This window comes from Balaenoptera physalus, assembly GCF_965194825.1.
Source record: "Balaenoptera physalus genome assembly, chromosome: 1".
Lineage (NCBI taxonomy): Eukaryota > Metazoa > Chordata > Mammalia > Artiodactyla > Balaenopteridae > Balaenoptera > Balaenoptera physalus.
The window spans coordinates 37499161-37520937 of record NC_138882.1 but is presented as its reverse complement, the minus strand read 5'-3'; the positions used below and the strand labels follow the sequence as shown (position 1 = coordinate 37520937).

Below are 21777 nucleotides of genomic sequence, written 5' to 3'. Positions count from 1 at the left end.
GTGGAACCCATTCAGAGTCATGTCCATTACTCTTATGGTCCTGGCCGGTTTTAAAAAAATCTAGCAGGGCATCCTCACCCCCACCAACCCATCTCCTCCCTCACCCTCTCACATCACCCTTTGTGTTGTCTGGCTCCAGATGCACCAGCTGAATCGCTGTCAGCAACCAGAGAAAAGTGAGCAAGAGGCAGGCAGTGGTCAGGTGAGGGAGCGTAATTACAGCGGCTGGGCCCTGACGTCCAGGAGAAAGAAAGGGGACCCTGACAGCCCCCCTTGGGGGCAGCCCCAGGAGAGGGGCCTTTCCTTACTGCTGCCTGTGCCTCCACCGCACCACCTCAACCTGGGAGTCGGATGAACCTGGACTCCAGTTCTGTTTCCGCCACCTACAAGGCATGCAACTTGGGCAGTTTGTTTAACCCAAGACTCAGTTTTCTAATAAGTAAGGTGGGCCTAATCCCTCGCCTGCAAGGCTGATATAAGGATTAGGTGAGGTGACATAGGGAAAGTGCCTGGCGTGCAGTAGGTGCAGGATAAACGGCCACTATCATTATCGTTCCTGCTGCTTCATTCCCTTGAACAAGCTCAGTCGACTGCCCGGCTCAGAGGAAGGTGGTGCCAGGCAGGAGGCCTCAGTCCCCATCGCTTCTCCGCCCATCCCTGGGGAGCAGATCCAAGGAGGAGATCTCACTTCTGCCCCCAAGCACACCCAGCAGGGGAGAATTAGATTAAGATGCTGTTTCAGGCATCCAGTTGACAGTCAGCTCTTTGCCTGTAAAGGATAGGAGAGAGGATACAGGTATTATTCTGTGGAGTCTTGCTGACTCAAAGGGGCCATAGTCTGAGGCATGTCAGGAGCCAGGGGAGCCTGGCCTGTTCCTGGAGGGTCCACTTTGGCTTGGGTGCCTGAGAGAAACTGACCAGGGCTGGGGCCTTGGCCTGGCCTCCCTGACCGTCTGCCCATGTTCCTCTCCCTGTGAGGACTGTGAACCCTGGCCCCATCGGGTGTACAGGGAAGGCAGAACCCTAAGCTCTCAGACCTCCCAGTGCTGGTTGTACCTGTTCGCCACGGGGCTGACAAGGTTCGGGGTAAGCGGTGAAGAGAGACTCCTCCCACCACCCAGGGGAACAGGTAACAACTGCTGGGTGCTGGCCAGCTCCTAGGAGCAGTGGAGTCAGAGAAACCAAAGCCTCACCTGCCCTCTGGTTGCTTCCTGCCTCCTGAATCCTGCTCTGGTCCCAGCTCCATCTCCTGGGACTGACCCCTGAACCCCCTGTCCCTCCTTTCCTCAGAAAGATCCCTTATGACATGTCACCACCACGGGCCACAGAGGACGCACTGCAGCTGGCCACCTCCACTCACTGTGAGATAGAGCCCAGGGTTAAGCCAGCCCTTTGGGTGCCTCTATTTCCTGGTGGAACAAATGGATCCCTAACCTCCCTTCCTCCCCAGGGAGCTGTGCAGATCAAATGAGATAAGGGGTGTGAGAGCACTCAGAAAGTGCTAAACCCTCTCTGGGCATCGGCATCTGTTGCGATTGTGCCGTGGAGCTCATCCCGCACACCAGCCCTGGTGGGGCTTCCCGTCAGTCTGCCCTCAGCTGTGAATGCAAATGAGCATCAGATTGCTTCTTGAAAACAGATCTGGTTTGGGAAAAAGAGGAGAAATTGGGTCTGAGACCCTACAAACTCCAAGGGGAGAGAGGTTGGGCTGGCAGGGAGGGACCACCAAGAGAAGATACAAAGGAAAGGAGAGAGGTGTGGAGAGCCAGTTGCGTTTCAGCTGCCGTGCACTTTGCTCCGGGCCCTGGAGACCAGGAGGCTGTAGCTCAGGCCAACTGCATGCTTCCACCCAGGCTGCATCACTTCCCACCCCCTACCACCTGGCTCTCAGCCACTGAGAAGGCCACTGTTTCTTTCCTTGTGTCAGGAGGCAGGGGACACATGTGGGGACAGGTGTACCATCTGGCAGGGGGGAGCAGATTCCAGAGAAGCAGGGGATTAAATGCTCTGTCCCCAAGGGGCCCTACCAGCCTGGGGAACAGCTTTCCCTTATTCCTTCCCTCTCTCCCTCTCTCTCGTGCATGACTGCAAAGGAATCCTTCAGCCTCTAGAACAGAGTGCCCATGCCAAAGCTCCCTGAGGAGAACCTCCAAGCTCTGTCCTTTGAGCCACGACTGTCCCTTGATTATACCTCTATTGCGGCATCTATTCTGCCATATTAAGACGATCCTGTTTCCTTTGTCCTCAACCAAACCATGGGCCCCAGGAGGGCAGAGAATGTCGCCCAATGCCTAATGGAGAGCTTAACACAACATAAATGCTCTGTAAATACTGAAGGACCGCGTGGCACCCAGGCACAGCCCATGGTCAGAATCCTCTGTGTTGTTCTGCTTTCAACTCAGCTGTTTCTCCGATAGATGCCCCCAGATTCTCAGAACCAAGGTGGCTCCTTTTAGGCATCCACACAGGGTGGCAGAGATACAACCTTGATTCTCTTTCCCCAGGTTTACGCACCAAAGGGCTCCTGTCCCTCGGTCCACCATTGGGGAACTCTTCTCTGAAGAGTGATGGGTTTGCACCTGATGGTAGTAACTCTCCAGGCTGATAGTAACTACCAGGGTCACAGAGGCCCTCTGGGCCTCACCCTGGGTGGTCCAAGCCCTATGGGTATGCCCTGTCCTTCAACATCTTCAGGAAGGAGGATGGTTCCAGCAGTTCTCTTGGTGATTCGTCCCCACAGCCGATGATAATCTGATATCACATCCCTTGCTGTGCGGGGCGCTGCACCCCGTGGGCTGACCAGTGTGCTTAGAGGGGAGGGAGTTGGGTTGGGGAGAGAACCACTCCGAACTCTGCACCCCTGCTGAGCCCTTCCCACGTACGTCAACCCCACAGATTGAGGCCAAGGGGGACACTGGAGATGTGAGGGCCCGGGGTCAGAGGAGACAAGAACACAGTATGAGTCACCTTTCATGAAGAGTGTTTCTTCAGTAAATGACTTCATCGGACAGTTATATTCATTAGAGGTATAATTACAAGACATAAGATCAAGCGGAGAAGAATGCCAAGCGTGCGGGGGGAATCCAGTGCGAAGCGGTCCCCTGGTCCTGGGGAGAAGGCAGTGGAGGTGGGCGGGAGAAGGGCATCCTCTGTCGGAGGCTCTTCACCACCACACTCCTTTGCCGACGCAGCCACCCTCAGATCCCAGCGCTCGGAGCAGAGGGGGTGGGGAGCCTCAGGCATAAATAAAGCGCAATCATAATAAACAAACACTAATTAAAGTGTCACTGAGTGTCCCATTAAACTCTGAGTCAGCCCTGACAAAGCTGCCTGACACGGTGGACACTCTCCAGGAGAAGCTCCCTTGCCTTCTCCAGCTTCCCGGGACAATGCCCATCCCCTCCCCATCCTCCCCCACACACCAGGTCCTAGGGCAAGTGCCTGCCTTTGCCTGGTGCAGAGTGAAGTGGCCCCTGACCCCAGAAGTTTGCACTTTCAGGGCCTCCATAGGTCAGGGCCTCCATAGACTCAGAGATATTAGAACCAATTTCTCCCTGGCTATAACGCAGTCCCCAGGCTAACCTCCATCTCTCCTCCCCCTGAGTCAGTCTAGTTCCTTCCACTAGTTCCTTTCGTAGTCCCTAGGCAGAGTTTGATTCTATTTCTTCATGGCCCCAGGGCCTGACACTTAAAGAGATTCCCCAAGACGTGAGGTCACATTTACCAGTGGTTCTCATAAGAATCACCTGGAGAGCTTGTTAGAACCATTTCTCAGGCCCCGCCCCATCCCAGAGGTTCTAACCCAGTGGACTCTGGATTTTTATGCCCCTTAAACTCACAGGTAATGCCAAGGATGTTGGTTTGAGAACTCCGGCCACCTCTTCATGGAGGACATTCTTTTGGCCAAGGAGTGACAGGCTGGATGGCTTACAGACGTCATGTATTCCAGCTCTGTGGCCTTCTCGGTCCTTCCCAAGTTAACCCAAAACTGCCTTTCTAGATTTATACCCATCACTCTTCACCCTCATGCAACGTTTTCTGAAGAAACTCTGCTTTCCTATGTTTGCTCATGTGGTTCTTTCCACCTGGGACGCTTTTCATCTGTGTAAATATTAATCACCCTTGAAGACCCAGACCCAGGCCACATCCCTTACAAAGCCTTCCTGGGACTCCCATCTAGAGCAGTGCTCTCCCGTGATAACAAAGCGCCATCCACACAGCTACGCGTGTAATTTTAGCTTTTCCAGCAGCCATATTTTAAAAAGTAAGAAGAGACAGTTGAAATTCATAGTAGATTTTATTTAACTCAATATTTACTAAATTTTTGTCTTTTCAACATGTGTCAATAAAAAATTATTACTGTGCTATTTTACATTCTTGTTTCCTGTGCTCAACCGTCAACATCCGGTGTCCTTAGAGCACATCTCTAAGGAACAGAATTCGAACTAACCCCACTCCAGATGCTGGTGACCACACGGGCCCACACATTGGACGGCGCAGACGTAGAAGTAGTATCTTCTTTGCTCTGAATTCTCTCAGCCCTCTTTCAATACCTCTCTTAGAACACACATCACTTTTCTTGTTTTTATGGCTAGTCTGTTTGCAACTTGAAGGTGATGGCTGTGTTTTAATGCTGCTGTTGATTTTATTCCCCTAAAGTGTCCAGCACTGGCCTTTCTGTAGGACATGATCTATGAATATGGGTTGATGAATGAATACAGAAACACATGATTATAGGAAAGACAGAGCGCCCATGGAGACACCTGACTTTGAGGGCCTCCCTCCAGTCCCTGTGACATTGCTTTCCTCTGGTTTGCATATGGCTATTAGATCTTTGAGAAGAGAATAATTCAAATTTTAGGAACCACCCCCCTTATAAGTTTCCTGTTTCACTTTGCTCTTCAACTCAGTGTATTAAAAAAAAAATTCCCACCAGGAGGGCCCAGGAAACAGGAAAAATTGTTGTGCTGTTGGTTTCACGTTTGGAGAAGAAAAGGCTTCTCACTATCTCTGCGGCACTTGGCGTGAAAGTGGGCTTTGTTGCTGGAGACACTGCTCCCATTCAGGGCCCCCTTCCCCAGCTGCTGAGAGCCGGGCTGTGTTTTGACAGACGGGCCGAATGCAATGCAGACAGTTGTTTTAATTTCCAGCCAGATGCAGACATCACTCACACGGAGCCCGAAACCCAGGAAAGGGAGGCCGGGCACTGGGCTGCGGCTCTCAGGCCTCTGAGGGCGGGTTGGAGGGGGCTGGCGGAAGCCCCCCAGGTGGCTAGGGTCACAGATATCCTGAAGGGCTGAGAGTCCCAGGCCCGGGAGAGGCATGCTGGGAGAGCGTCTGGCAGGCACCTGCCGGAAAGGTGCTTCTGGTAGGAATCACAGGACGTGAGTCAGGGGTCAACGGTTGCTCCTTAATGCGGGGTGCTATCAGTGGCTAGTGGCGTGGCTGGATCTTTGAACTGTCCAAGTCATTCAGGACAGAAATGAACAGTCTCAGGAAGGAGTTAGGCAAACTGTGGGAAATAGAATCCTAAATGTCAGAGTTAGAAGGACTAGGGCAGCCTTCCTCTGGGGGCAGAAATACCTTCCACAGCCTCCCAGACATGTGTCACCTTGACTGTGCTTACACGCCCCACGGAAGAGAGTTCCTGCTGGAAGCCAGGTCTGTTGCACTGTTGGACAGCCTTGACTTTCTTCTGTCGAGCTTTCCTGGAACTTTTCACCCATGAGTCTTATTGCAGCCACACTGCCGCCCTTCAAACAGTGGCAGATAGCTTCCATGGCCACCTTGACATTCATCTTCTTTGACCTAAATAAACATATAGGTCTATCAGCTGTACCTCAGATGCCACACCTGGGTCCCACCCCATCGTGACCACCCTCTGGAAAGTTTCTCTGGTTGAGCAACCCTCCTCTTAGAGCAGGTTGCAAAGACCTGAGCTGGGAACTCAGGTCATCTCCATCCTGACACCATGTCCATTAATGCAACCCATGATCTAATTAGCCCCTTTAGCTATGACATCACCCTGTCAGGTCATATTGGACATAGAGTCAATTCAACCCTCGGACCTATTCCGCATGAACTATTTCAAATCAGGTGCTCCCCCAACCTCCATTTAGAATATCAATTTTTTCCCTGAATTGCAACATTTTATATTTATGCTTTCTGCATTTTGTATTTTTATTATTAAAGGGAAGTTAGGGATGCTTAAAGCTGATCATGTCACTCAGAGAAAAGCTTTGTAATTCAGAATGTTAAGTGTTTATGATGTGGGGAGAATGAGTGGGTGTGGGGGGCACCCAACAGAGAGAAGGAAGTCTCCTGGGGCTGGTGCCCAAGACCTTTCGTTGTCTGGCCCCTGGTTACATGCCACCAGCCTCATCTCTCAGCCCGCCCATCCAGTATACACTCCACACTTGAGTTAGGCTGAACTTAGCCATGATTACTTTTGTTCGTGATAATCTCTCAGCTAGGAATGCCCTTCCAGGCATCTGCATTGGGCCCACTGTTACCCTGATTCACCCTTACTCGACTGGTCCCTTCCTCCAGACAGGCTGACCCCTTCCTCCAGACAGGTTGTGCTGGACGGCCCTCCTTTAAGCTGCCAAGGCCCCCAGGGCACATACCTATTGCCTGCAATGGATGTTGAGCACAATGTAGAGCAGGTCTCGGTTTGTAATTATCAACTGCTACTGGGCTGCGTGCTCTTCCGGGGGGCAGGATCTGTGCCCTGTTCGCTGCTGTTTCTCTATCACGCGGCACCGGAGCCTCTCATAGTGACATCTGATAAACAGTTGCCAGGTGAGCAGTGTTCGACTCCATCCCGAGCCTCTCAGGAGCGTGCTGTGAAGGCATCTCCATCACAGCCTTTGTCCCCCTGCTAGAGGCAGACCACTGTGCCGCTGGACCACAGGTTGTGTTTCCACTTGGGTTCACACATCCAGTAGGTGGGGGACCTCTCTGCCCTAACAAATGAGATCCCATTCCCAGCCCAGCAGCCTCCAGCCCCAGCCAGCAACAGATACCTAAGACATACCAAATGCAAGACTTCAATCTTCTGACCCTTTGCCTGGCCTTAATGTCACACCCGCTGAGCAGGTAAGGGTGAGTAATGACCAAACAGGCCCGGCTCGTGTCCCCGCAGGGCCCCACCTGGAAGCCAGGAGGAGGCCACATCCTCTGGGGGGTAGGGGCTTGATCTGTACATTCCCACTTTCCCCAGCAAGACAGACAGCTCATCTCTGTTCCCATTTAGCCAGACTTTTCAAAGGATGGGAGATTTACTAGAGAAACTGAATGCAGGCATCAGAGAATGGGATAATTGGATCCAGGTGGTATGTTTGGTTGGCTGTAAAAAGACCATGCCATTAGATGAATATTATTTGATAGGAAAAGTTTCTCCTTCTCTCCCTTTTTAAATGTTTTCTGTGCAGGCAGGATGTCTCAGCCCAAGCCCAGCTGAAAGCTCTTCAGAGACGAGTTGGTGGCACTCAATAGCCTTTCAACAGAGTTAACCGTTTTCAGCCTTTGCCAGGAGCAGGCCCAGCTCTCCGGAGGACTTTAGTGCAGGCAAAGAGAAACTGGAGGATTTGCTTCCACCTCCAGCAACAGGAGGGGCCTGTTAGCTGTACCTGCCTCGTGCGGGGCAAACAGATGAGAACACTGAGGCCGCCGATTCACCCCCCCCCCATTGTCACCTCTTAGGGGTGGTGGCAGTGCAAGTGTGGTTAGGTGCAGTTGAGTCTGAACACACCTCTGCGAGGCGTCACTCCCTGATCTAACCTGCTCTCTTTTCCCTCTCGGCCAGATCACCAGGGTCCCTGTGGAATCCTGTGAACAGTACACGACTTGTGGGGAGTGCCTGAGCTCGGGGGACCCTCACTGCGGCTGGTGTGCCCTGCACAACATGTAAGTTTGGCACATTCTGGAAAAAAGCCTGGAATGCAGAAAACCAGGTACTTTCCTGGGAGTGTCGATGAGGGATGTGACATCAGTTCGTAGGGAGAGAGGAATTTCCCTCTTCTGAGCAGTAATTCTAATCGTGGTTGGAGTGCTGAGAACAGGAAGAGGAAAAGAGGCCATGGGTGGGCCTTCTTTCCAAGTGCAGTGACTCTGCCTCTCTGTTTTTCATTTCACCTCCAAAATCTGATCCCACACCCCCTTCCCCCCACCCCCCGGCCAGCTGCTCTGAAGTCTGTACCTTTTCTACAGGGAAGGGTAGTGGTGTTGGAAGAGCTCACAAGGGAAGTTGTAGAATCTCCTCCTCAGTGTTGCCTGAACGAGGTGCCTCCTTCCTGGAGTTTGCACTGGAGTTGGGAAGCTTGGACTCCAGTTAGCTGCTGTGTGACCCAGGATGGTCCACTGACAACTGTGGGCCTCCATTTCCCCATTGCTAAATAGGGGTCACGCCTACCTCGCAGGTGAACTGTGAGGGTTAAATGAAATAATAAATGCTTTGGCAATAAGGAAGCTCAGGATAAGCTACACAAGTCAAAATAATTGTTATGGACGCAGAACCCTTGGGAGGACCCTTCTGGCCTCATGAATGCCTGATTCCAAGAAGTCTGCATCTCACTCCAACTGGCCTCACATCCCTATTCAGATACATCCCCTGCCATTGAATACCAGCTCAATAGAAATGCAAAATCACACTTAAACTTCCTAATTCGAAGTGTCCCAGAGGGAGAGAAGAGGGTGAAAACTCCAAAGGCAGGAGCTGGCTAGGAATTCTGTTCCCCAGTGGAGTTGGAAACTCCTTGGCTCCGTGCCAGCCGGCAAAGCATCTCCATGAAATGTGCGGGGTTTAGGGTGGAGGCGGAGGCGGAGGGCCAGAGTTCAGGGTCCTGCACAATAGCTCTTGGCTTCCAGCCTCTGCAGCAGGTGTTGGGAGGGCTATGGAGGGAGGGAGGGAAGCGGGCACCTCACAGATGCAAAATCCGGACTGGATTGGAGCCCACAGATACTGAGTTCCCTGCTTAGATTTGGAGGTAAGGGCCTCCTCCAAAAGTTTCGCCAGAAATGCTCTCACCAGACCCCAGACAGTGAGTCTCCATTTAGGTCAGACAAGTGGTAAAGAAACTGATGCTGCTCCCACTATGTCCCCAGAAGGGCAAAGGTGGCTACAATTGGGTTCCCTTCAGTGAGGCTGGCCTGACAGCCAGAAGGCTCTCTCACCTCAAGAGGTTTTCTTTCTCCACAGAACCTGACAGCCACTCCCAGCTTCATGCCTTGTCCTGGGCTACCTGCCCTCTCACTGTGTGGTGGGTAGATCCGGCCATACTACCCACTCCCTGCTCCTCCCTGCCAATCTAGCCACAATGTCCAAGTCTCCCGGAGGCCCCAGACCACCCCGTCATCCTCCTGAGCCAGGTCAGCTGGGGCTCCTAGAATGACTGGACCACATGAAGATAGTCTCAGGTTTCCTCTGCCGTCTGAGCTCCTTCCCTGTCATCACCTGCCAGGGCACACCTCTCCTTCCAGCGGCTCTGTTTGCCAAGAGCACATGGGGAACAAGCTTCCTCCCAGTTATACCCAGAGGTTTCTCTTCTTCTGGCCCCTCTCATCTTCACCAGCCCCTCCGGCAGTGCCCTCCCACCTGTCGCCATCCGCCTGCCTGGGTAACAGGAACGAGTGGATGGGCTACCCCAGCTGCCAGGCCCACACACTGGATTTTAATGGAGGCAGAGTCCTGAGAGAAATTACTCAAGAGCCTCTGGATCCGGGGGGGATATGAAACCTTCTTGTCTCTTCTGTATGCCTTGCTCTTGCAAGTGCGTTATTGTCTCAGAGGCTATTTATCTCTGTTAGGGCTGTTGCCATAAATAGTATGATAAAAAAGAGCCATTTCAGTGAGTCAATGAGATAAAGGCTCCAGTCAAGAGCTCACTTTAGAGCTATCTTAAGGATTCACTTAAACCTCAATAATTCTTTTCTTTGACAGCATTCATATTTAGATCCATTATGTGCCTGGAAAGGAAGAGGGGGGAAGGACTTTGGGGGGAGCTTGGGTGGGAATCTCCGCCTGGTTGTGGAATCTTGTAGTGTCCCCAGTGGCTCTTTGGTTGGAGAAGCACCAGCCCTGGAGCGTGTTCCCATGTGACTTAAGTGGCCACCAGATGCCCCTGCGTGTAGGCGTCACAGTGCCCACCTGCTGCTGTAGGCAGAGAAGCCAAGAACCAGAGATGAAGATGTGAGGAGAAGCGGCCACACATGCCTTCTGACAGGGGCAACCCTGCCTGCGACTCCCTGTCTGTCTCTCTCCTTCTCACCACAAACATTTATTGAAAATATACCATGGACAGGTAGAATAGCTCAATGCATAAAACATGGTCCCTGCCTTCAGAGAGCCATGAATCCAGCCACAAGATCACATGCATGCTGTCCCACACAGCTAGGAACCTGTCCAGGTTTTTAAATATCCCTGGAGGAGAATAATAATATTCAGAATCATCATCATTAATATTGTTCTTAGAAGGGCTAAGAACGGGCCATTTTCTAAACACTAGCTCATTTAATGCTTACAGCAAGCCTACGAGGTAGTGTATTATCATTGACCTCGGCATTCTACAGTTGGGGGAACTGAGGCGTGGAGAGATTAAGGAACTTGTCCAAGGGGCCACAGCTAGTAGGCTGTAGATCTGGGGTTAGAACCCAGGCATCATGGCTCCAGAGTTCACATTTTTAGCCTCTTGCCTGCTACTTCTCACGTCCCCAACCTTCCCTCCCTCACTCACTGAGCTTCCCGTAAAGATGCTGTCTATCTAGAGCTATTCTTTATGTCTAAACCGCATCTCTTGTGTTGGCGGTCGATCCCACTTCTATTAGTCTGACTTTAACTGCAATAGAGACCATCTGGGAGTCACCAGGCCCTCTGGGATAAGTGAATGTTGTCATGAGAAGACGCACACAGGCCTCAGAGCAGCAAAGCCTTCTCACTTACCTTCAGGGGACTCTGGAGCCTCAAACAGATGGGTCTCAGAGGCCTGACCTCTTGTGAATCTGTGTTTGCGGCAGGTGCTCCCGCAGGGACAAGTGCCAGCGGGCCTGGGAACCTAATCGATTTGCTGCCAGCATCAGCCAGTGCATGAGCCTCGAGGTGCATCCCAGCAGCATCTCAGTGTCTGAGCACAGCCGGCTGGTGAGTAAACTCATCCGGAAGGTTGGAGGGGTGGGGTGTGGGACCCGCACAAGTGTGGGTGTGTTCCTTTAACACTTGCACAATGTAAATGGCTCATACTTTAAATGCTTCGAGGAAACCTGATATTTGTAGGAAAACTATGGTAACTCTTATTGTAAAGGGCCTAGTCGTTCGCCAAGCCCCTTGCAGATTCATTACCTATTGATCTGTTTTGTAAATCTAGATTTTGCATTTAGTAACAAACAGCTACAACATAATGCAATCCAATGCCATTCTTTGGTATATGGTGTATTTCAATCGTCCACTTGATACAGTCTCTCACAGAAACCTGGAGTTGCCTTTGTGCTTGTATATGAGAGAGAGACAGACAGGCAGACACAGAGAGACTGAGACTTAATTCACAGTATGTGCTTAGAATATTAAAGAGAATACAATGGTCCTTAACCACCTGTCGAGTTGCAACCCCAAATACTTCGTGTCCTCAGGCCCTGCACGATTATTTCATTCTGGAGGTTTTATGAGCATTCACAAATGTTAATTAGTTAATGAACCTTCCAAGACTTGCGTTCATTCATCCCCACCGGGAGGTTTTGGCTCCCACGGAGCTGAGGGAACAAACAGCAGAGTTTGTACCTAAGTCTCTCAGCCCCATGGAAACGAAACTGGGGCAGAGATTCAGCAGCAAACAAATGTATAGAAAGGCTAGGTGATGATAGCCATTGTGACTAAGAAATCCCTGCCAGGTGGGATGACAAAGGGAGACCTCCCTCCGTTAGGACTCGCCACTTGCAGGCCACAGGGTGTTGTCACCATGAACCCCCATGGGCACTCCCCACTGGGAGTCACATTTCTCACCTATTGTTTCAAATACCACTTAGATATTATATTGTGGTCACTTAGTACAACCCCATTTCCAAGTACCCTGAATTCAGAGCAGCGTTTTGCCATTAAATGAGTTCTCAATCAACAGATTCTTCTGACACTCTGTGACATTTTTACCATTCAAAGGAGAGTGTTCAAACTTGAAAGGCCTGGAAACCACTGACCTAGATCACTGGAACCCTACGAAACAGCAGACATCATCTGAGCCATTAGTGTCCACTTCCTGCCTTCCTCTGATCCCCTAAGCTCCTTGTGAGGCGACTGCCCTACTCTAGGGGAGCTGTCAGGGGGCAGAGAGCCAGAGAGGAACAGAGAATAGAAACTCTAGGAAGCCCACCACCTTGGTAATCAGACCCTGAGTGACAGCCAGGGTGAGGAGCCAGCTGTCTTTCGCCAACCCGGTAAACTCCTTATAAACCTCCAGGCTGGTGATAACATGTTCTCCCATGAGCCAGGGCTAAGGCTTAGTTGTGAAGGGCTCAGCTCATGACTTGCTTTCACGTTTGCATGATTTCATGTCAAAATGAGCTGGGTCTGAGATGGGTGTTGGGACCTTTCCCCCTAGCATCCCTCCCTCCCCCTCCCCCCAGTGCTTTCTGCTGCTGGACAAGACTGAAAAATTAATAGTATTAATAATAAAAGCCATTGGCCCTGCACACCCCTCGCAGTGCTACTGTAATTGTTCAGTGTCAAAGCTAGAAGATCACCTGGACCAACATCCTCTCTACCGATGAGGTCAGTGGAGATGAGTGAGCAAGTGGGCAATGGCAGGGCTGGGCCTGGAGCCCAGGTCTCCTGATCCCCAAGGGCTCGTCCTACAGCATTATATCCCTTTGCTCCTCCCACAGCTCAGCCTGCTTGTGAGTGATGCTCCCGACCTGTCTGCGGGCATCTCCTGTGCCTTTGGGAACCTGACAGAGGTAGAGGGACAGGTATCTGGGAGCCAGGTCATCTGCATCTCACCAGGGCCCAAGGTTGTGCCTGTCATCCCTCTGGATCAAGGTAAGAAGTGTCTGCCATGAGAGTCATATGCTAGGGGCTGCCCTACCAGGGTGGCCAAGAGAAGAGGACCCAGGGGACCGGGTGGCAAATACCAGCACAGACTGACTGACAGTTGCCTGACTAGGTCTCCTTATTGCCAGATACCAGTAGGGCTTATAAACTTGTTTGAGTTTGAAAGCAAACTGTCATGCCCCAAAGCAAACTTCAGGAAGAGGGAAATCCCTTGCTCCCATTTGGGTTAAGCCTGCACAGTGCATAAAGATTTTTTCCAGACTTCCCTTCCCTTCGAGGAATGTCAGTGGCTTCAGCCAGTGGTTTTCAGCGGGTTCTCTCCATAGAACTGGGGGCTTTTAGGGCTTTTGACCTGATATTTCTTTTTTCTTTTTTTTTTTTTTGAATTTTATTTTATTTATATTTTTATACAGCAGGTTCTTATTAGTTATCCATTTTATACATATTAGTGTGTATATGTCAATCCCAATCTCCCAATTCATCACACCACCCCCCTGCCCCCCTGCCACTTTCCCCCCTTGGTGTCCATACGTTTGTTCTCTACATCTGTGTCTCAATTTCTGCCCTGCAAACCGGTTCATCTGTACCATTTTTCTAGGTTACACATATATGCGTTAATATGCGATATTTGTTTTTCTCTTTCTGACTTACTTCACTCTGTATGACAGTCTCTAGATCCATCCACATCTCTACAAATGACCCAATTTTATTCTGATATTTCTTTTTTTTTTAATTTTTATTCTATATTGGTGACCTGATATTTCTGACAGTAACTGAACATATTTGACCAAGGCAGGGGACTCTGTGGGATCTGATACATTACCTCCTCCCTAAGAGGGGGGCTGGGGGTGTCTGGGTCTCAGTGATGGGCTGGTCATCAGCCGGATGAAAGGGAGTCTCTTGGAAGAAGATTCAAGAAGGCTCCATCTACCATCGGTGCCCCAGGGGAGCCCTGGAGTGGCTGAATGATTAACCCTCAGTCTCTCCACTGTGCCCCAGATTTGTAACCCTCTCCTTTTTTTTCCTTTTTCCAGACTGGTTTGGGCTAGAGCTGCAGCTGAGATCCAAGGAGACAGGAAAGATATTCGTCGGCACCGAGTTCAAGTTCTACAACTGCAGCGCCCACCAACTGTAAGCACACCCCTCGCAGCACTAGTAATTGTTCAGTATCAAAGCCAGAGGATCACCTAGACCAACGTCCTTCTATAGAGATGAGGTCAGGAGAAATTAGTGAGCAAGCAGGTAACGGCAGGGCCAGGCCAGAAGGAGTCTTGCCCTGGGTCTGGATATGAGTGTGGGGTTTTTCTAAGTTCCCTTAGAACAAGAATCGTATTGTATTCGCCTCACAGTCTCCCAGTTGGACCTGGAACATTGTCTGGAAGACAATAAGCTCTCCATAACTGTTACTTTTCAGTTATATTCCATTTATTCAGTTATATTAAACCAAATGGCTTCACTCTCCACAGCCTCTGATCTCATTCAGTCTCCCTTGCAACACACCCTACGCTCAACTCTCAAACTAAGAGTTAAAAGAGGGTTTGAAGTAAAAACAAAGGACCCAGAAGAAAAGTTCTCCATTTTATACCAGTTGGTGGTGGATTTGAACATGGAGACTGACAACCAGTGGAGCTTGGACACATCATCCACGACCACATGAAGAGGGACTCAGAGATGGGGAAACAGCCTCACCCAGCACTCAAATAAAGGACTCAGGCTGGGAGAGGGAGAGGAAGCTTTAAACTATACCGGGGTCCAAACTGAGCCTTCAACTTTTCAAGGAGGAGGGGAAAACCAGACCCAACCACCAGCCCTCAGAGGGGCTTAAGTGCAGCCCAGCTGACCTCACCAGCCATCTCCAGCAGCAGAATGCCTACCAGTTGAGTGCCCTTGGCTGTGAGATCCTACAGCTGAGCAGGAAGCTGGGAGCATTTCATAAGTAAAAAGCAGGGCCTGGAGTGGAGGAGAGAGAGACCCATACTTAGTTTCTGCTGGTTCCTCTCTCGAAGTGAAACTGAGACTCCTTCCATACCATCTGGAAACTCACGCACCATTTGACTTAGAGAGAGGGAAACGCGTCTCTATAATAGGGCCACATAAGGGCCATGTGACCCTGGTCAATCAACAAGGAGAGAGATCAAGCAACAGCTCCATGCCAGAAGGAGCAGTACCTGAGAATATTCCATGGACCCATACTTCCCATTGCTCAGGGCAGGAACAACCTGAGGACTCCAGCAGTATCAAGTCTGAGGGTCTAGGCTGTGGGCACGATGGGCCCAGCAGTCCATGTGGGGAGAGGGTCTGTTTGCAGCTAAGCCCTAAAGGAACCTTTAGCCATCAAAATAGGCAAATGAGGCTCCTTAGTCTCCTCTTTTCTGATCTTGATTTTTCATGATTAGAATCATCTTCTAGAGTTCTAGGGTCTCCACAGTAGCTAAGGAAAGAGACGTACCTGAGACCCATTTGGCCAAATCAATAGATGTGCTGAGAAAGACAGAACAAGTGATAAAAATGGCCTGGGAGGAACCAAGGCAGGGCAGTATGTGGCTGAAGCTGAAATGAATAAAATTGCCCCCTAACCACTGCATTCCAATCCCAGCTAACCGTTTTTTTGGGAAATGCAAGCATCTTGGAGAGTGAACTTCCCACAACGCAGCAGTGAAGGAATACATTGTTTGTGAGAGCATCCACATCTCCATGGCAACTCAGTGTGATGTCACCACTTTCAACCATATTGCCATGGCAATGGAGATGCTGTCACAGGCAACAAGTTTTAGCAGAAAAACAAAGCAGGTATCCTTGACAGTAAAGATTCCATTTTATTGCAAAACACTATCTTACCCTTCTTTACTCCTGGCATTCACAGTTAAAAATCACAGAGTCAATTCTTTCCTTTTACTATGGTACACTGAGGCCCATAGGGTATAAGTGCTGCAACAAAGGTCACAAAATTAGCCAATGGAAGAACCTGTTCTAAAACCCTGATCTCGTCATCCTTGGCCCATTTTCATGATTTACTTGCTGAATCATAAGATGTTAGCAAGAACCAATCCATCTGGGCTAGGTTCAGGAACAAAATAACTAGGGGCATATCTAGAAGGGGATAAAAATATTTGGCATGGGGAAGAAGTGTAGATGGGCTAATGCACCCAATCCACTGCTAAGTATTAGCCAGTGACCCCTGGATCAAGCCCCATCCGCCCAAATGCCATCAGAGCCCCCACCAGGTGGCGCCAGATTGCAGACCTGGCCGTGTCCCTTCCAGGTTGGTCTAGTTGTGAGAGGCTAGACTAGAGGATCTGGCAAGAAGCAGGAAGAGCAACCCTACCTGCAAAACCCGTTTCCCTGACAGTGGTCTGATCACACACAGAGAACCTAGATGATACACACAGCCTCCAGGGGAAACCAGAGGGAAAGAAGGGCTCACTCACCCTGAGGAGAAAGGCAGAAGCCACACACATAGCCTGTTGCTATCTATACCTGGAGAGTGGGACAAAGTTATCATTTAATACCGTTTACTCCCCAAAACTCAGAAACACAGGTGGTATGAACAAATCATTGACACTCCAATGTGATTTTCTTTTTTAAATGGAAATTCATTGTAGGGTGGAGAGAAACTTAGTTGTGTCATGTTTATTGTTTTAATAATTCATACCTATGAATTACGAATTATTTTAGATGTGGAACAAATTTTTTTTTAAATTAATTTATTTTATTTTTGGCTGTGTTGGGTCTTCGTTTCTGTGCGAGGGCTTCCTCCAGCTGAGACGAGTGGGGGCCACTCCTCATCGCGGTGCGCGGGCCTCTCACCGTCGCGGCCTCTCCCGTTGTGGAGCACAAGCTCCAGACGTGCAGGCTCAGTAGTTGTGGCTCATGGGCCTAGTTGCTCCGCGGCATGTGGGATCTTCCCAGACCAGGGCTCGAACCCGTGTCCCCTGCATTGGCAGGCGGATTCTCAACCACTGCACCACCAGGGAAGCCCTCCAATGTGATTTAAGAGCTTGAAATAACAGGTGATTTAAGCACTTAAAAATAATACATTTAGCATTGTAAATACTTTTCAAAATCACGTCCTATACATTATCTCATTTGACACGAAACACCCCATGGAGTAGACAGGAAAGTTTTAGTACAGACAGATGAAGAAATTCCGAGTCAGAAGGTAAAGTGCTTACTCAGGGTGACCCCAGTGGCAGTGGCAGAGGCAAAACTGCAACCAGATCTGCCCAATTTCTATCCCTGCGCTCTTTGGGCGATTCTGTCTTTATTTTTTAAATTTTATTTATTTTTATACAGCAGATTCTTATTAGTTATCTATTTTATACATATTAGTGTATATATGTCAACCCCAATCTCCCAATTCATCCCACCCCCACGATTCTGTCTTATAAGTGGTGGTATGCTGGCAAATGTTTAACTATCAGAAATCAGGGGAAAAACTTATTATATGGCATTTTCCAATTTCTATGGCATAAATACTCCCTCCATAGCTAATTTCCAGCTGCTATCATGATGCCAACCGCTTGTAAAATTCCTGAAAATATGAATAATTGGCTGTCATGAGCTGATACAGACCAGCTCTAGCACACCACTGGTTTCTAAGTTACATTATTCCCACTCTGAACACATTTTTCTCTCAATTTTCTGGTCCCGTGAACATCTTAGAGGGATAAGCCACCATTCTCAGGGCTGGGGATGCCCCACCAATCTACCCCTCTGAGAGTGAGACTAGGATAACAGACTTCCATCATGACACATAGGCCACCTGGCACCCTTACCTTCCCTGTCTGCTCCCTTCTCTTTGCCTCTTACTGTCTCTATCCTTGCAGGTGCCTGTCTTGTGTCAACAGCGCCTTCCGCTGCCATTGGTGCAAATACCGAAACCTCTGCACTCATGACCCCACCACCTGCTCCTTCCAGGAGGGCCGGATCAACATTTCAGAGGTAAGCAGAGCTCAGCCTGGCACAACAGCAGCCCCAATGAATCTGAGTGGTCCTCCTTTTTCAGATGGTCCGTCCAACAGCTTGGCCATCTCCTTGCCCTGGTCCATGTTGGTCTTCTTCCCAGAAATGTTAGAAAGCCCTGGTATTATAAAGCTAAAAAAAGTGGCAGCAAATACCCCAGAGAAAGAGAAGTGTGCCATATTTGCTAGACTCCTAAGATTGTGTGCATTCAAAAGCTTGAGGGCACCTGAGGGTTGAGACTGAAAGTTTAGAGGAAATATATCCTACCGAACAGGCCCCATGGTCTAGAAGAGTGTAGTGAATGGCGTTTGTTCTTTGAGTCTAAGCCCTTTGCTTGGCTGCAGACATAGTCTAGTTCAATAGAACATTCACTCTCAACCACTCTTTCATGCCAACCTCCCTTCCTAGTCTAAAATTCAGTGATTCTTTGACTCTGGTGTATGACTGTGTGGGTGGCCTTACAGAAGAGAGAGGCAGTCAACTGGTGAAAAGAACCAGGCCTTGCTAAAAGTCCCATTTTATTATACAGTCGAAGTGCCATCCCTAAGGCCAGACCCACCTTTGTCATCAACACAGTGCAATATCAGATTTCTTCTTTTTCCAATGAATATCCCACCCAATGATATTTCCTTGAGGTTGACTTTCTTACAAATTCATAGCAGGCCTTAGGACAACGAAGCCTGCTGGGTCAGTGTCTAATGTTTTTCACGCCCCAGAGTGACCAGTAGATGAGTTTGAACAACTATAGAGACCTTATGTATTCCCACAAATGCACATATGTATAAATATACATTCCCCTCTCATTCCACCTTTTAGAAAATCTGCAAATGTAAATAAGTGACAGTGTAGCATTTGCAAATACTGCTATGGCCTTTATATGTCTCCCTCTTGCACTAGGCTACAGGATCCTTAAAGGCAAGGATTACATATTATCTTTAAATCCTCAGTGCCTTTTTCAGTGAAAGTCTGTAGCATGCATGCATGAAAGCATAGAGGAACCAATGACCACTTTACCCAAATGCCATTGATAGGAAGTGTTCCTTGGAGCTACTTGTCTAAGATTTCACGAAATAGAGTCTTTTCTGTCTCCTAATCTGGGTAGAAGTACTGGTTGCTTCCATGCATACACACGAGAAAGTAGGCCTTGATATACATGTCAGCATGATGTACAATTTAAATACCTTACAATTTTATTTGTCAATTATACCTCAGTAAAGCTACATTTTTTAAAATTTTTTTAATAGTTTTTTAAAAATTTATTTATTTATTATTTATTTATTTTTGGCTGTGTTGGGTCTTCGTTTCTGTGTGAGGGCTTTCTCTAGTTACAGCAAGCGGGGGCCACTCTTAATCGTGGTGCACGGGCCTCTCACTATCGCGGCCTCTCTTGTTGCAGAGCACAGGCTCCAGATGCGCAGGCTCAGTAGTTGTGGCTCACGGGCCTAGTTGCTCCGCGGCATGTGGGATCTTCCCAGACCAGGGCTCGAACCCGTGTCTGCTGCATGGGCAGGCAGATTCTCAACCACTGAGCCACCAGGGAAGCCCTAAATTTTTAATTTAAGAAGAAAGTAGGCCTTGAAAGGTTTCCCAGACACACACACACACACACACACACACACACACACACACGTGACCATGAATTCTTTTGAGCTTCTGAAACAATATGTGTTATATTCAGCCAGAAAAAATGGAGTCTGCCTGTCTTGAAAGAGAGACACACAGATGGTGCCCACAGGTGGTATTTAAGGCAGACCCAGCCACAGGTGCCTCAGCAGGATGGAACCAGTTACCTAGTGCCCTGAAAACCTTTCAAAGAAGGCTTTTCCTCTGGCCAGTCTGTATGCTTTGATGTAGCTGACCAGAAAGCGCCACCCTGGTCTTAGTGGACACCGGAAATTAATCCCAGCCCTGGGATTCTGCAAGAGGATGAGACTACTTTCAGGCCAATCTTCTCACCCACAGGAAAGGACCCATGAGCCGAGGGTACGGGGGGAGAGGGCGTGAGCCCAGCTTGGGTGTCAATAGAAGAACGGCCTAGGGAGGCAAGGAGGCCAGGGCAGGGCTGTGCAGAGACGAAGGGTGGGCAGTGAAAGGTCATGGTAAACAGTCTCAGAAACTGACCTTCACACTGGCCACTTCTAACCTCCGAAGTTTGTTAATAAGATAAATCGAGGAGGACCGCAGAATGCAGAGAGGGTGACGCGCAGGTCCAGACAAAAAGGAGCAGCTGCTTCATTTTCATCTGGCTGCCGGGCTCCCCTCGGGCAAAGAGAAACCCAAAGCCAAGCTTGACAGGACCCAACGGGCAGCTGGAGTGAGGGCAGGAGAGGCGTCAGACAGAGCGAGACCAGTAACTCTGCCTCGTGTGGAGGCCGAATGGCTGAGGCCCAGAGGCTAATTGAAATCATGCCACCTCCCTCTCGCCCTTTAGAAGTCACTGGAACACAGCTCCCTCTCAGCCATGGGTGACTCAAGAATTCCAGAGAACTGGGCCTGGGAGAAGCTGTTGCCATCCCAAGTCAGGATTAAATTAATACCGAAAGAGCCCTGGGGGGAAAGCCAGAGGCTTCCCATCTCCTTTTTCATTTCCTCTCCTTAATGTCTGTTCCTTGAGGTGGGAGACATGCCCTTGTCTCCGTCACCTCCCCCTCGCCCTGCTGACAGGCACTAGCCAGCAGGGCCCCAGAGACTGGGTGTGGGTGAGGGTGCCCCGGTGCTTCTGACTTTACTCAGGAAAGGAAATAGGACGCAGGTTCCGAGGAGGTTGCCAGGGCCACAGCCACTCCCATGTCCTTTCTCAGCAAACAGCTCCCAGACCCCGCTCTGTCCTGTCCAAAGCTCTGCTTTGGGGGGAACCCCGTTCCTAAAAATGTGGGGAACAGCAAAGGTGCACGTGGCCAGCTCGAGTGAGGTTCCCCTTACTCAGTTAAGAGTCCTGCCTATGTCCTCAGGTTCTTCTGGGGACTGGAAATCCCTTAGGTGCCTCTTTGGGGTTCCTAGAATATCTCTTTTACACTTCCAGTAAGGGCCCCCCAACTTTGAATCAAAATTCTACATCTGTCTTCTTCCTAGAAACAATGTATAACTGATTAGCTCCATTGATGTGTATAGTAACATTAATGTATCACACATTTGCATTTCTCTCACATGTGACAGGAGGGCGGGGGATGGGGGGACCAGTGGCATAGCATCACTTGGGAACTTGTTAGAAATTCAAATTCTTGGGCTTCATCCCAGATTAGGCTGAAGATTGAAAACCACTGACATATGGCATCTCAGTTGATTCTCACAACAGACCTGCAGTTTCATATAATTCATATTTGACAGATGTAGTAACCAAGATGCTAAAAATTTGGGGTTTTGCCCAAGGCTACAGAGAACTCAGGCATCCAAAAAGGCAGAGTACAGGATGCTTTCTCCAGAAAATCAGAACTGGTCTGCTTGTCTATTTCCACGGTCGCAGCCACACTTGCGGACCTAACCTCAACCTAGTCCTGCACCGTTGGTCATGAGGGACCCTCACAAATCCATCCCCACAGATGGAGAAATTGCCCATGGAAGACAGGTCAGTAGTGCTACTTCCAGATACAAAGGCAACCAGGACATGAGATGAATCTGCCTACTTCTTTCCAGAGGGCTGATGGACCAATCCCACACTTAGTCCTGATAACCAAGAACCACTGTGCTAGAGTGAATGAAATTCAAAATAAAAATATTAGTAGTTAACATTTATTGAGTTCTTATTATATATACAACATTATACATGTACATTTTTATCTCAT

General features: G+C 49.4%; 1 protein-coding gene across 1 annotated transcript in view; it reads left to right on the top strand.

Annotated features, from left to right (window-relative positions):
* The window catches only part of PLXNA2 (plexin A2), a 214045-nt gene that overhangs the window by 124746 nt on the left and 67522 nt on the right, over positions 1 to 21777 (top strand). Inside the window, exons 5-9 of the mRNA XM_082434450.1 lie at positions 7808 to 7908; positions 11014 to 11137; positions 12868 to 13021; positions 14068 to 14164; positions 17860 to 17974. Coding sequence (XP_082290576.1) covers positions 7808 to 7908; positions 11014 to 11137; positions 12868 to 13021; positions 14068 to 14164; positions 17860 to 17974 — 591 coding nt within the window. The remainder of the gene's footprint in view (positions 1 to 7807; positions 7909 to 11013; positions 11138 to 12867; positions 13022 to 14067; positions 14165 to 17859; positions 17975 to 21777) is intronic.